The 16,207-nt window shown below is 46.6% G+C and overlaps 1 protein-coding gene across 7 annotated transcripts in view; it reads right to left on the bottom strand.

The window, feature by feature from the left end:
• KAT6B (lysine acetyltransferase 6B) overlaps positions 1-16,207 on the bottom strand; it is a 205,613-nt gene that overhangs the window by 10,458 nt on the left and 178,948 nt on the right. For all 7 annotated transcript variants that reach the window (XM_055130258.1, XM_055130256.1, XM_055130257.1 and 4 more), the window contains one exon: positions 216-450. In XM_055130258.1, the coding sequence (XP_054986233.1) occupies positions 216-450 (235 nt within the window). The remainder of the gene's footprint in view (positions 1-215; positions 451-16,207) is intronic.

The following is a 16,207-nucleotide window of genomic DNA, read 5'->3' on the forward strand; positions in this document are numbered from 1 at the left end:
GGCCTGGTGACGGAGATTCCCCGGCCCACCTCGGTGGTTGCGGGTGTCTTCAAGGTTGTACCCAGTGATGGTTGGGGTCACGTGGTACCAGGGGGCAGGTCAGGATAGGCTGCGTGCAAGGCAAGCGCCCCGAGTACTCTCTCTCTCTCTCTGGCCGGAGCCAGCTCAGACTGGAACGCCACCTGCAGCCATGCCATGCGGGCACCAGCACTCACCTGCCGTCCCTCTTGTCGATCATGTGGAGATGCTGCAGAGTCGTGGCAATGTCGTGGGGGCACATGCCTGTGGCTCTGCTAATGGCCTTGATGCTGATGTGTCTGTCGTGGTGGTGGTGGGAGAGATACTCCAAGATGACACTCTTCCAGTAGGCCAGGTAGGAGAGCCGGCCCAGGTCGGAGAGCGGCTTTTCTGGAGAGCCAGCTTGGCCTTCCCTCCTGGAGAGCAAGTAGCCTAGGGCAGGAAGAGTAAGGAAGAGCTGACTGTGGTGCTCCCAGGGACCGGGCACGGCCACCTGAGTCAACAGAAGCAGCAACAAGGTGCAAACAGCGTATGAGAGAAGGGCATTCATTTGCATTTATGTTAATCTCTTTCCAGCAGTTTGATTTCTGTGGAGTTTATGCTTCTGAATCTTGTACAGTGATAATATAAGTGGCTTCACGGAGCTCAGCCAGTGCCCTGCAGCACACATCACGGCAGCGCTAACGCATAGGCCGAAGGACACTGCTTCCAAGAGGGCTCAATGTCCAGGTCCCCCTCCAGCTTTAGGGTCTTTCTGACACTAAATGTCAGGCACTTACTCAGAAATCCTGTTGAGGGACCACCCCAGACATTAATGGGCAAGTCATTTTCCACAGGAAGGACCTAATGACCCTTTGACAGCTGGGCCTTAATAAAAGAAAGAGACTATGTGGACATAGATTGTTACTGCCTGTTACATTTAACTAGCGGCTGATCTGAAGCTTTGTTTGAGAACTAATAAAAGAAAGCCTTTTAAGTCAGCCTCTGCCATGCACGGCACCCCCACCAGCTCTATTTTTCATCTCTTTCATGAAAATAAATGTCTACTCCAACCTGAGACTGTTGCTCCGACAAGTGAAAGAGAACCACTTCCTTAACACACTGTTCCGTGCAGAGCCGGGCACTCTGGCCACAGGGAGCCCCCAACACTCTGCCACAGGGCTGCAGAGGCTCCTTGGCAAAGCAACTTTCACGTGGGAAAAACTTTAAACCCACTTGAAAGTAATGAATGAAAGCTAGCTGCTGTCTCGGTAATCAAGAGCTACTTATGAAAGAGAGAAGAAATGCTATCAGCAAATAATGTCTACCTTGCTCTAATTATCTATTTCAACAGCCTCACCTTCGTGAAGTTCCTAAATTTAAAGAAGCATCAACCACATACAGTAGGTGGCAGCAATTACAAAATCATGCTGCTCTTAAGCCTCCCAAATCTTCGGCATTTTTCTTCTTTATCTACATTTCCAAAATGGCTGCATTCTTAAGAATTTTCTCAATTTCTTTTTTGTTGTTGTTGTTGTTACAAGGAGAAATTGATGACTAGGACATTTGACTGCCTCTCAAAAACCACTGTACATAATGCAGAAATAGAGAGAGCAAGAAATCCAGCCGGAACCCCACATCGAGGGGGGCTATTCTGCATGTTGATGGCTTTAATCTGAATGTCACTGTTAACAATAGGCATATATTTTGCGTTGGCTGTGGCTCTTTTGACTTATTTGTCTCTTTAACTCATGTGTAAATACAAAGTGTTCGACTGGATGCAAACAAGCATCACAAGATTTTACAGTCAAACCACTGCCAACACGTCACTCAGCTGCATGCAGCGGCTTTCACAAACACTGTCAAGAATGCTAACAGGGACGGCCACTGTGCTGAACCCAGCCCAGACCATGCCCTGGCAATATGCAGAGGAGCTCTCTGTCGCCAGAGCACAAAGGGTGTCCAAACCTCAGAATGCAGATAATTGGTACATCCGTCACCTGCCTCCTAAGTGCTTGGCACATGCTGAGAAATTTACTCAGTCGGCTGGAGGCTCGGCTCTGTGATTCCGAGGGGAGAGAGAACCTTAGTTCTGTGGGTAGGAAGCAATCTGCCCTTTGTCCGAAGATCCCACAATTAAAGGTCCTGCAGTGACTGTGAGACTCCCTTGCCCCTGTTTTTAACTGGTTCTCGGTGGGGTCTGGAACCCTGTGTTAGGCAGAGAAAGCCCCCCTCAGTGTAGCATAAAGATCTCTGCACTGCTGAAGTCCTCAGAAGGCAGGAGCGCCCTGCCTCCTCTCCCCACTGCGGCGACAACCTTCCCCAGGAAGCACGTCGACTTCTTTGTTCTGTCCTCTCTTCCCATAATCCCTATCCTTGGAGCTCAAAGGAAGCACCCAGAACCTACCCCCAGCCCCGTTGCAACATACTTCACATGGATGCTAGTGTTTCCACACCCTGAGACTATGCAGCTACACTTCACGGGCCTGTCCCTAAACTGGCCAGGCTGGTGTTTCTCAGCCAGAATCCCTTCCTGCACCAATCCCCAACCCATGCACATTGCTTGGCCCCCTGTTTTTATCCTGTGCCTACCCCACACCCCAATTTCCATGACTCTGCTTATTTTGGGGCCACACCTTGCAGTGCTCAGGGATCACTCCTGGTGGGCTTGGGGGCCTCTGTGGGGTGCCAGGGGTTGAATCCAGGTCAGCTACATGCACGGCAAATGCCCTGCCCGCTGTTCTATGGCTCTAGCCTCACATCTCCATGATTTTTACTAGAGGCTGCTTTGGAATATCTCACAGGGGGCCACAGATGACAAACACTGGGCTAGGCCATGAGGCAATTTGGGTTCGGTGGTGAAGATCTGGGCCCAAGGCTTGTAGCATCTGCAGGCTCTGCCTGACCAGCCCAGCCGTGGGGCACAGGAGCCCACTGGCCTTCCCTGGCCATGCTTTTGCATGTGGCCTCTGCTAGGGAAGACCTCGCAGCAAGGCAGTCAGCAATGCCACAGGGAAGCTTGACCGGCGGCTCGAACCAAAACTCCAAGCTGAAGCAGGGTTCCAGGTGACACGCCCCAACCGAATCCCCGGGCTGCCTCTGTGCACGGACCGCAGATGGGAGCTTGCTCTTTTTCCTGGACCCAGACGCCCCTTAGAGAGCTTTAGGTGCAGATCCACAGGTCTCTACCAAAAGGAGATGTTTTGGTTTAGATGGAATCCATCTGGACCATCAAAATGACCAAAGTTAAATCATTGGTTTCCCGGTGAAAATCTTTTCTATGATGTTGATTTCTAGCTTAGAAGGAAAATAATCCTGTCATTCTTCTCGACCAGGCTGGTGCACAAAATTTTTGTTCCACCAGCAGCAGGCATGGTGCTGCTGCAGACCTTTCAGAACATGGAATGTTCTAGAGAATTTGTTTCTTGCCAACTTTTGTTTCCTTTTACATTTTCTAGACTTCTCAAAGTGGCATTCACTGACATGTTTGGTAAGAACATTTTATTTATTGAGTAGCTAAGAGACGGGGTCGCGGCTCTTAACTTGCCCAGAAGATCCCAACTAACAGATCTAGGATTCGGGGAAATAAAAAGCACTTATCTGGGAAGCTGGTGCATTATCCTGAAGCATCTGAAACAAGTACAACACTCCCCAGTGGATGGGCTCCTGAGGTGCTCAAACATCTCTCCTTAACTCAAGATACTTTCAATCAGAAAACCTGAACTATCCCTGGGGAAGCCTGGCTGTTCCGATGGAAACCAAATGGTGTTTGGAGGCCAAGTCCCAGAAGCTGCAATATAATTAGCTGCTGGTGAAAACGATTCCCTTTCAGTTGTCTAGTGAACAGCACTTCCCACTTTGTGCTCAGAGCTGATGGGGGTGGTGCACTCCCCACTCACACTGACCAGCTTCCTGCTGAGCTGCCTGGGACCTGCCCACCCTGGAGAGGTGAACTGGAGTCAGTGCACAGGTCACCACCCTTCAGATTCGAAACAGTACCAGGTGCCTGCTTACAGAGCAAGGAAGAACAATGTGCTGCCTCCAAAAGCAAGCATTTCTAAGCAAGCTTCCTGCACGGGACCCAAAATTCACCTCACCTCTGCGAAGGCTGACAGATTTGCAGTGAGACTATCAGCTTTCATGCTAACTACTGCTAATCTCTTGTGTCTGAAATCTCTCCCCCAAGGGAAAGAAAAATACAGAGGTGTTGCCTGGTGTAGTTAGATCCACTAGGATAGAGGACTATGTAGGTAAGGTCAAGTTTGTTTTTGCAGACCCAAACCCCCAAATTAATTGAAATCCCTGAAAATTATTTGCCAGGTTAAACTCTCATTTAATAGGAAATGTTCCTACCTTTTAAGCCAGTAATATTTCAAGTCTAAGACTGGACCAGATGTGGAATAACACTTTGTAAGGGTCTGGATGTGCCTAAAGATTCCCCAACAAGGCCGGACCTTAGTGCAGTGGGGAGGGCACTTCCTTCCATGCAGCTGACGTGGGTTCAATCTGGGCACTAGATATGGTCGCTTGAGAGCTAGGAGTGAGCTCTAAGCAATGCTGGGTGTGGCCCCAGACAAAAAAACCAGGCAGCCCTGGCGCACCAGGACCCAAACCATATGCATTTCCTCAAACTCAGAAGTGTAAACGTTGGCTAAGCTACTGCCAGCTCCCATCTGTCTAGATTAAGTGAGTTGGGGGTCACTGGCTGCTCTGGGGGTAAGATAATCTTCAAGGATTACACACCTTTCATCGGACACCTGTTTTGCTCGGAAAACCCTGCAGAAAGCTTCCTCTCAGAAGTCAGCCCTGGGTTTTAGCCTGGGAACTGACACCAGACCAGGGATTTATGGCAGCTTTCGAGCAAAGGAAAGCCTATGGCTCTAGCCTCGTGCCTCATGCCTTGGGTGGGACAGGCTGGCGCTCCTGTTCCTGGGTTCTGCAGCTCTGTGACCAAGTGGAGGGACGGCATGGCTAATCAGAGAGAGAATCTGACGCATCTGCTGAAACTCTCAGGTGACATTTCAGTTTATAATGAAGGAAATGGAACCACAGCTTGCCCCCTGTTCTTACAGAACAAGAGTGTTTTAAAAGACCAGCCTGAAATCTTAACGTTTCCATGTAGTATACAAATGCCCACTAGGAAAAAAATGCAAATTAAACAATTTTCCAATAAATTTCAAAATATGGAAGTTTAAGACAGCTCTTCCATAGCTGTACAGGCTTAAGGTAATTCTGTGGCCACTGGAATAAATACTACTCGACCAGGGACAGACTGCTTACTTTACTTCTGATGGACCATTGGTCATCAGAGGCCGTGTCCCCACATCAGCTAGAAGGAGTTTAAGTGCAAATTCTCAGACTTGCAAACCAAACAGTCAGGAAGCAGGACCCGGCCCTGGGGCTAACACGCCTCCAGGAGAGTGTCAGGGCCTGGTACAGATGCTGCCATCTCGGGGAAAGACAAGAGTGGCCAAGTTATCCCAGGAAGGCCTGGCCGCTACTTGGCTAAGATCGCTGGGCCCTTAGGTGGGATGGGGGCAGACGAGTTCCCACAGTGCCGAAGACCCAGCACTCCACACACCCACTGCAGGGGAATCGGCCCAGTTCAGGACTGATCTCAGAGGGGCCAGGGACCCCTGCAGCTGATCACCCCCTCCAAAGCCCAGCGGAACACCTCCAAGCTTCACAGAGCTAACAGCCAGGGAGAAGCAGGAGAACTAGATGGAAACACCGAGAAGCCCAATAAGCTCCTGAGTGGACGCAGTAACAGAGGCCCAGTAACCTCGGCTCAGGACTCCTCCGCCCAGGGCTTCACAACACCAGTACAAGACATGTTGCAATGAGCAGTGTAAAGTAAATTAATTAGTGCCTGCTGAGGGGGCAGGGGGGTGGAACTGGAGACACTGGTAGAGGTAAGGGCACATAGGTGGTGGGAGTGGTGTTGGAATACTGAATACCTAAAACTGTATTATGAACAACTTTGTAAATTACAGTGTTTTAAGTTGTTGCTTTTTATTTTTTCCTCCAAAAAGCTGCTATTATGGGTAAACTGCTGGTGTTTTCTTTTAGGGAGGGAAACCCCTGGCTGTGTTCAGGGCTTATTGCTGGCTCTGCACTCAGGGATCACTCCTGGTGGTCTCAGGGACTCTATAGGGTGCCAGGAATCGAACCAGGGTCGGCTGTGTACAAGGCAAAAACACCCTCCCCACTGCACTATCGCTCTAGTCCCCAAACTGCTGGTTTCGATGAGGATGTAACGGCCTCGGTGTAGACAGGAAAGCCACTGGATACAGCGCTGAACTGCAGAATCTCAGCTAGGAGACCGCCACCCGCTCTCTGACGGCAGGAACTTGGGATGAGGACTCTCCCACGCCACAGCAGGCTCTATTTCTCTAGAGGTCTTGGCGTTGCTGGCAAGTTTGTCCCGAGGTTCTGTGCCTGCATCTCTCATCCTTCACTGTGCAATCGCCTTACACCGCGTGGGCGCTGGCATGCAGGCTGTGTGGGACCTGAGATTTTGCATTTCTAACAAGTGCCACACCACAGCCGTGCTCGACGAGCACTGGTTGGACACTAAATTACAGGTTCTCTGATGTTTTGGAGAAACATTATATTTAAAAAATCTTACTGGGACCAGAGATATAATATAAGAGGGGTTAAGGCTTTTGTGCCTTGCACTTGGCCAATCCTGGTTCTGTTCCTGGCACTGCATACGGTCCCTCAGCACTACCAGGTTTGATCCTTGAGCACAGGCTAGGGGTCGCCCTTGAACACTACCAGGCAAGACCGCTCCCAATATGTATATAACCGGAGAGCTTCTATTTTAAAGGCCTAGGTCTGGGCTCAACGGGCACGTGCAGCCCATGCAGGAGGGAGGCCACTGTCTGACCCCAGCATGCACTACGTGGTCCCCTGAGCCCTGAGCAGGAGCAGCTCCGTACAAATGCCAGTTGTACCCCATTTGACTTTCTTACTACTTACTCCATTAAGAAACCTGACATATACTCATGCCAATGGTTCACATTTTTACAAATTTCTTCAACATTATTGAGAAAACAAATAGATTCTCATATTTTGTTTTTAGTCTGTTGAGATATCACAGGTTATGGAATTTCTTGAAAACTCTCCACTCAAAGAAAGAGCGCAAAATCAATAAAATGTGTTTCAGTTGCCTCTGTAAACAGTATCAGCTTTTCAGGTGCTGCAGGTCCAGTGGGATGCCCAGGAGTCTTGGGTCAGACCTTGAGAGCATCAGCGTTTAAAGATGATGAGGAAAAAAAAAAATCAAAGTTGGGCATCAAGGCCACGAGTCTTTTAAAACAAAACAGTCTTTACTGAATATGGTATATTGAACCCTAAGATATAGAGAGGATGGTTCAGAACAAGGTTCCGAGGGCCAGATCCTGGAATGATGTACCCTTGGGATGGATTTCAGGGTCCATCACTATGTGTTGTGTGACCCTAGGCAAGATATTTGACCTCTCTGTGCTTCGGATTCTTCATCCATAAAAATCACACGTATCTCTCAGGCAAAAACAAAAACAGTGCCTGGCATATTACAATAATGTGTGTAAGTTTTAGAATGAAATCTCCGGGAGGATCATTTGGATGGAGTTATACTTAATGTGGAGAAAAGAAATACAATTTGGACAGAGGGAGAGAGACACGCTGCTCTCTCTATAGGGCCCCGGCAAGGAGGACAATCTTCCTGTTCAGCCTTTTGGCCGAGACACTTGAAAATCACTCCATTTTCTCCATTACTCTGGAGAGAAGTTCTTCTCACTCCTCCCCTATCAGTTACCCACTCAAATACAAATTTAATTAAAGAAAGAAGCCATGAGAAAAAAAATCCACTACATAGTCTGCCTCTGGAGTGACCTCAAGGAACTCTTGATAGGCAAGTTCCCATCAAACACCCCAATTTCCCTTTGGCCCTTCAGTTGATCATTTTCAGAACTACTCAGAAAACAGCAAGCCTGTTAGCTACGACAGTCCCAAAACGGAGTTACTTATGCTAAGCCCCACATCACAGAGCCAAGACTTAAGTATAGTTTAAGTTCTCCTAGTAATGGGATCTTAACTAACTCAGGAGTCATCTGGTCAGCACCCCTGAGGTGACCTATTTGACTGTCCCCTAAAAGGAAGACACTGTCACGTTTTATTAGTGTAAGTTCCTTGTTCTAAGTCTTTTCTACCATAAACCTTCCTTTTCATCAGCTCCTTGGTGCTCTTCTATCTGCTAGATTGGATGTTCCCAGATGCATAAAATGTTCACTAGAGACTGTAAGAGCTTTAATATTTATTCAGTTGGGGTTGTTTTTATAACATCATCAAACCACAGTCACAATGTCTGCCTGAGGGCTTTGACAAAAGCCAAGCGCCGGCCAGATGAAAATAACATGGAAATATTCTAGAAGACCCAAGTATGTCCTTGAGAAAAAAAGCCGTAGCTCTGGAACCCGGAGAATAGCGACAATGGGCTTGGGGCGGAAGGAAGAGGGGGTGGCCTGGTCCCAGAATGCTCTCTCTCCTCGCTCTTCTCAGCAGGCAAAGGGATGGTGTCCTGCCCCCGACGCGAGGAGGGCGAGAGGGCGGGAAGGAAGCGGGTGTGCGCGCCTGTTTCTGGACTGTGGTCGAGGCCAAATGGGCCAAGCTCTTCACTCAGAGGCTCTGAGGAAACTACAGCTGTCTCCATCCCTCGCCAGGCCGTGAGTCCCGCACTGGCACTCTCCGGCCCACGCCTCCACTCCTGGCTCAGGCAGCTGTGGAGGCAGCAGTGGGGCGTAGGAGCAGCTCCCCCCGGCATGCACGTGGAGAAATGGAGCACGAGAAGAGGGAGGCTCGAGAGAGGACCCCTGAGAAACAGCAGGGGGTTTTAATTATTCCAGCATATTAGGTCGGGCTGTTACTGTATGGCCGCCACAAATCAAGAACACCCTGGTATAATGTATTAGATGAAGAGAAATTTCCTTTTTCTTTTCCTTTGGTGGAGGAGGTAGAGAGTGCCCAGGGTTTACTCCTGGCCCTGCGCTCAGGGGTCATTCCTGGCAGGCTCAGGGATCATATGTGATCCCTATGTGACCAAATCCACATTGGCTGTGTGCAAGGCAAGTATCCTGCCCACTGTACTATCTCTCCAGCCCCGTGAACTTTCTTTTTAAGGCAATGATTAGGGATGGTAAGCTGGGGAGATGGCCTGGTGGTAGAGCACCTGCCTTGTACATGAGGCCCTGAGTTTAATTCCCAGAACCACACAGTTCCTCTAACATGACTGGAACAAGCACTAAGCTCGAAGCAGTCCTTAAACACAGCCAGATGTGGCCCCCAAACAAATAGCTACCACCCCGTATGAACCAGATCCAGCTGCTTCATTTCCCTGAGTAAATAAGATGCCTTTGACAAAGGATAAACATTACAAGGGACAAGATGTTACACCTTGCCAATAACACTTACTCCCAAACTAAAATTATTGGGAAAGGCAAGCATTAACATATATTATTATATTCCTGTATATATCTGGCAGTTAACTAGGTTCTTCTTGAAGCACTGCCTCTCCCAATCTAGCAAAGCTCCAAGTAGTCACTTGGTGCCTGTCTAGTTACTCAGTGGCCTCAACAATTTCTTGGGAACTACCACCTGCAGTGGACACTATCAGGAGAGCAGGCGTCGGGGCCCGACAGGATTGCTTCCCACTGACTGACACTGCCCCCTGGCCTCCAAATTGACACAAGTTAGGAAGGCACGTCAGATCATGCCTTTCTCATTGATCATTTTAGAGTTTCAAAACACTTTTAAATTCTAGAAAAACATTTTAATTCTTTTTGGGTCACACCAAATGGTATTCAGAAATCACTCCTGGCAGGGCTTGGAGGACCATGAGGTGCCAGGGACTGAACCCAGATTAGCTGTGTTCAAGGCTGTACTTCCTCTTTCCTGCTCTACAGTCTATTTGACCCAAATGACAGTTTTATGTAAAACAAATCAACACAAATTTTTTCCTGCAGGGGCCATATTTATTAGTCCTCACGGGACCCTCCTCGTAGTGCCCAGGGACATGTGGGGCCAGGGATCAAGCCTGAGGTTCTGTATGCAAAGCCTGTGCAGCCCCCACCTGAGTCTTAATTTTATTTTGGCTAAACAAAAAAATTCTTTGAGAGTAAATAATTTGGCATTTCAGAATTATTTCTTCTCTAACATAGACAAAAAAAATCTACCACTACAAATTTAATCTGAAAATTTCAGAAAACAATTTTTTGTTTTTGTTTTTTTTTTTTGGTCACACCCACTAACAGGGGTTACTCCTGGCTCTGCACTCAGGAATTTCTCCTGGCAGTGCTCGAGGGACCATATGGGATGCTGGGGATCGAACCCAGGCTGGCCGTGTGCAAGGCAAACGCCCTACCCGCTGTGCTATCACTCCGGCCCCAACAATTTTTTGATGTTGGAACCTGACTAAAATATTCACGCCTATGTTACAAAATCCTGTTAATAAGAACTTATCATTGTGAAATTATAAGCCATTAAAATACTGTATTAAACAGAAAACTTCCCATCAGCATCTGTCCTAAGCAAATAACTGCATAAACTTAAGAAAAATGTCACTTCAAAGATTATTCATCTATTACTAAAACACTGACAACTTTTCCTTAAATAAATTACTAGAAGCAAAAGCAGGAATTTCTCTCATTGTAACAGGTCCAAGGTTATGGGGGGGGGGGTGGTGTCATGGGCAGGCGGCTAAGATAGATCATTTTAACATCTAGCTCACTGGGCTAATCCTACTGACCAACTGAGGAGTGTGTTTACGAGAGCATGGATGCCACCAGGCATTTTACACCAAGCTCTGGGTAACAGGATGGTTAGAAGAGCAACTTGCTCTTCCATCCGATCGCCCATAACCCCCGTAAAATGCTGTGTGTGTGTGTGTGTGTCCCTGCACGCTAGTGAGTACACACGCACACACACCAGCTGTAATTTTCAAAAATAGGAGGAAGCAGCATGTTGTAATTCCAATTCTGGGTGAGGCGCTTTCTTCACACAGCAAACACAAATTATACTACAAGACTGAGAAAGAAAAAATAAATAAAAATCCCTCTAAAATTTTTGTTTTCAAACAAAAAGCATTCCAAAAGAGACCTTGTCAATCTTTAGGTAATTTTCTGGAATCTAAGCACAACTCATCACCTGTTCTGATCGATCAGCTTGGCTGAACACGGAGAGGAGAGAAGATGGCTGCAGCTGCCCTTGGCCGCCCTCAGGGTCTATGGAAAACTTGTCTTTTCCCCCCACATGCTTTCAGACAGGATTCTGAGTAAAAAGCCCCTCGTAATAAATGGGTGTATCACTATAGGGTTACTAATAAGCCCATTCTGGGGATCTGTTTTATTTTTGTTGTTTTTGGGTCACATCTGGTGGTGTGCAGGAGACCATATGAATGCTGGGGGATTGAACCCGGGTCGACTACATGCAAGGAAAGCGCCCTGCCTGCTGTGTGCCCAAGCCCATTTTGACAGCCAGGCAACACACAGTATCTGGGAAGGGAAGCAGGGCCGCCGGTTCCATTAAGAGGCTGTTGTGCCAGAGGATTTGGCACCATGAAGGAACCTGACCTTTGAAAGGAACTGTGACCACACAGGAGGTAAGACCCTTGCATGCAGCCAATCTGGGTCCAATCCCTGGGACCACAAATGGTTTCCTGAGCATCACCAGTACTCTTGAGCACAGAGCTAGGAGTGGCCCCTGAGCACTGCAGGGTGAGACCCAATAACCCCCCCCTCTCTGACCAAAACAAAAATAAAGGGAATTTAAGTCCATATTGGCTGTAGTTACATACTAGCTGATCACTGTATCACTGTATTACGTCATCCTGTTGTTCGTGGATTTACTTGAGTGGGCACCAGTAACATCTCTATTACACTCAGCCCTGAGATTTTAGCAGCCTCTCCATACTCGTCTTTCCCAATGATTGGAGGCTCTTTCAGGGTCAGGGAAATGAGACCTATCGTTACTGTTTTTGGTATATCAAATACGCCACGGGTAGCTTGCCAGGCTCTGCCGTGCAGGCGAGATACGTACTAGCTGGTAGAAAAGAAAAGAAAAGAAAACAAAAACAGCAACCAGGCAGTATTAGCACTAATATTTAAAAGATATTAATCACTACTTCCTCTTCGGTTAGTAGGTTAAAAGAAACTTTAGTTTTGAGAGCTACCAGATTGACTCAGTTCTTAAAGCTGAGACTTAAGCACATTCTATTAAAACAGGCACAAGTAGCCACAAAATATGCTACTCTTAACCCTGTGAAACTTTTTAATGTGAGGTCACTATTAAGGAATTTCCACTCAACTGTCAAAGGGCTGAAACTGCTTAGTGGCGCGCTCCACAGTTGTGAGCCTACTGGCGTCTAGTTAGGTTGTGTGCCAGACACTATACTTTGCAAATTTAATAAGGAAAAAAGGCTCAGGGAGTTTAATTTGTTAACTAGTATGTAACTGCTGAACACAAGAACCGCAAACTACGTAAATAACAGGAACTCAAAAGGGCATGTTAACAGCTAAAGCTCATTAAAAAAAAAAACTCCATCCAATAGGCTACGTTGTTAGCGATCAATCACGCTGCGATTACCATTTACAAATCCAAGTGCAATGCTGATAGTCGTGGGGGTTATATACAACTAGATGGAAGTGTGTGATTATGGACGAGCGGACTGAAACTATAAATTATGGAACTGTCTCTTGCAATTACCCTGCTTGAGAAGCAAAAGAAACTTCCTGTGTAATTTTGCAGGAGAATCAGGCGCAAGATACAGAATTGCTTTCTAGTTGGTTTTAACCCTTCAACAGCTATTTAATGATGTGTGATAAGGTCAAAGAAAGTTTATGTCTAATTTATGAAAAGTGGGCAGGGAGATATTTCAAAGTAATCCTATGAAAAGCTTCAAATTATTAAGATACCTGATGACTTCCCTTCCTCTGTGAAGAAGATTCCTCTATGTTATTTGGTAAAATAAACAATATGGAAGACAAATTCAAAGGTATCTTTCATTTTATTTCCTGTCTGAGACATTCAGTGAAGTCTGTGTCTTACTAAAGGCAACAGACAGCTGCTGGACATTAGATACAGCTTCTGCTTTAGAAAGGGGGAAAAAAATCTTGGGGTTCTGTGCCTGAATTTCTGAGGGAGCACTCTATCAGTGCAAGGCTTTTCATCTAGGACAGAGTCAGCTGAAGAAGATGGCTGTTTTTGAATAACTGTAATTGTTGTAATCTGTAATTCTGTAATCAACAGAACCTCATTTTGTACATATGAAGACATCCTAACTGTTTCTTGCCCTTTCTAAAGATCCAGCCTAGATATTAGAACTGTTCAACACCCAGAATTCTAGGAGAAGGGAAGGGCAATTTCTTACATTTGCAGTGCCTGCTGGAACCTTGAAAAAAGTCAGAAAGCAAAAACAGAAAACAAAAAGCAATCAGGATAGTCCTGGTGCTGTTGTCTTTCTGCGACCACTTCGGCCCACTCGGGCCCACATCCTCTCTGCTCTGCGTGCTCATTCTTGATGCATCCTCTATTTTATCAGCATCCAGTTATGACAAGTAACCTTCAATTACGTTTCTTTAGGTTTAAGAATGGAAGCATAATTTATAGGAATGTTGCTCCCTGCTGAATTAAACAATGTTTGTGAGGGTATGATTCTAGTTAAACCTCAGCACATTTTCTGTTCATAAAAATGGATCTAGGGGGCTGGAGCGATAGCACAGTGGGTAGGGTATTTGCCTTGCACGTGGCCAATCTGGGTTCAATTCCCAGCATCCCATATGGTCCCCCGAGCACCATCAGGAGTAATTCCTGAGTGAAGAGCCAGGAGTAACCCCTGTGCATCGCTGGGTGTGACCCAAAGAGAAAAAAAAAAAAGGAAAGGATCTAACAGGAGTTCATGTCAACATGCCAAATACCCGTGCACTCAAATTTTGATTTTCTTTACTCGCTCCACTTCCGGTTTTGGTGGTCGTGATGACGAGGGCTTGGCTATGGTACTCACACACTATTTTAGCTGTGGAGTGTGCCAGGGACCACACATCAAATTGTGGGGCTCAGTGAGGTCTGGGGCTCCAATTCGATGTCTCCTTAAGGCACTTTGAGCGACTCCCTGACTCCCAACACATTTTTTTTTTTTGTGGCTCCCCCATGGTCTACCATGTGTAAGGCAAGTTCCACCACTGAGCTATGCCCTTATCCCTACCCAAACAGTTCTCTTTATAAAACAGTTATTGGTTTAGGTCACATGTTTAGGATTACGTTAATGTTTATGGTTTTGAAGTACAAAGTCACTACACCTCACCACCCCCAAGTGCCCCAGGACCCCCACCACTGTCCTGGGGATTGCAGCATCCTCCCCACTCTGAAACTACTTGGTATTCTTAATCTTGTTACCCAGGGCCAGGGATGTTATCATTTCATACAAAGTTCCTTGCCAAAATTCTTAATAAAGCCCATGGGTCAGTAGATGCAATTCAAACTCAACAGCTACAGATAGGAGATTATTAGAATCACCTGGAACTTTAAAACTCTGGCTTTTGGGAGCAGGGGACATGGGATGATATGCAGTCCCAGGGATTCAAATCAGGCTGTGGCTGTAGCAGCCACAGGCAAAGCAAGTGCCTCCCTCTTGGGCTCTTTCTCCAGCCCACAATTTTTAAACTTTCAGGGAACAAGTTGCACCAAACCAACAGATCAGGAATTTATCACAATCACTTGTCCTCCTCCTTCCTCTGTCTTTTCTTTTATTTGTGATTCCTCTCTTTAAGTTGAATCCTGAGTCCTTTTGACAAACCCAAATAATTTTGGCTTCCTTCTACTCTAAATTGGCAATCACACTCCCTTTTTACAGAAGTAACCTTCAACTTCATTTAAAATTACTCAATTTGTCTTCCCCCCAAAAGTGTGAATATATTGGTTGTGTTGTTTATCCATATTTTCTCTGTATTATCTGTATTTTCTCAAGACTTTAGTAGCTTTTCTCCAAAACCCTCCTACATGGTGACAATGCTAACGGGCCCATGCATAATGAAATTACTTTTAATCCACTCAACTTTTAAAGCACTTTATAAACATTTAAGGCATTTCAGCTGAAAACTGAGTTCTGCTAGGATGTTAACACAAAACTGGGTTCAATATAAATAACGATAATAAAGAAAATCTGATATTGGTAAACAAAAATTTTACATTAATGTTAACCACAACTCTGAGAGAGGAAGGTGTAAAAGTCCTGATTGGTATTTTTCTAGTAGAATTCTAAGTAAATACAAGAAAATTTCTCTTCCATTACCCGCAGCAAGTGGATGTTCAAAGCAATATTTAGAATGTTATTGCAGGCAACTGAAATTATAAACGTGTTGTTCAGAAACATCCTCATGAGAGAACTTTATCAAAGTTTTATCTCAGAATGCTTTACTTCAGGGGCAGGGGCGGATAGTACAGTGGGGAGGGCACTTACTTGCATGTGGAAGACCAGGGTTTGATCCCAGGCACTGTATATGGTCCCTTGAGCTAGGAATGACCCCTGACCCTAGAGCCAGGAGTAAGCCCAGAGCACAGCCAGGTGTGGCCTCCAAACAAAACAAAACATTGAACAGAATGCTTTATTCCAAATGTGATGTGTCTACTGGCTGAAACATAGGGTTAAAGGGAGAACAGTATTCTGTGAAACCAAAACCAGGTATAGCACTGATTTCAGCTAAGCAGAATAAAATCTATCTGCTTTAATAACCAGAAATGCTTCTCTTGCATCTGGGCTAGGAAAACAAGAGGCAGAACTAGAAGTACTTCTTGCCACAGAGCTCTGTGCACCCACATACACAGCATTCTGGAGCGGTGATCTTGTTCATGTGACAGTGCACCACACCAGGGGCAAAACCAGGCCTTTCCTCTGTCCTGATGCTCTCCTCAGCACGGCCACTGCTGACACAGACCCTGCAAAGCATGCTGGGTAGTGGGGCCAAGGCTGGGTCATCGGAGAAACACACTGAAGCTGACGGATGGTTCAGTAGGCCGAGAGCTTGTTGGAGGCCCAGGTTTCAGCTCTGGCATCACCAGGAGCGACCCCCGAGCACTGCTGGGTCGTGATACAGACACAGAGACACAGGCGGGGAGCAGAGATCAAGAGCTCGGCGTTTGGTCCTGTGCTCGGTCTGGGAGTTCAGCAGAGACGAGG

The sequence above is a fragment of the Sorex araneus genome, chromosome 3, assembly GCF_027595985.1.
Source record: "Sorex araneus isolate mSorAra2 chromosome 3, mSorAra2.pri, whole genome shotgun sequence".
NCBI lineage: Eukaryota > Metazoa > Chordata > Mammalia > Eulipotyphla > Soricidae > Sorex > Sorex araneus.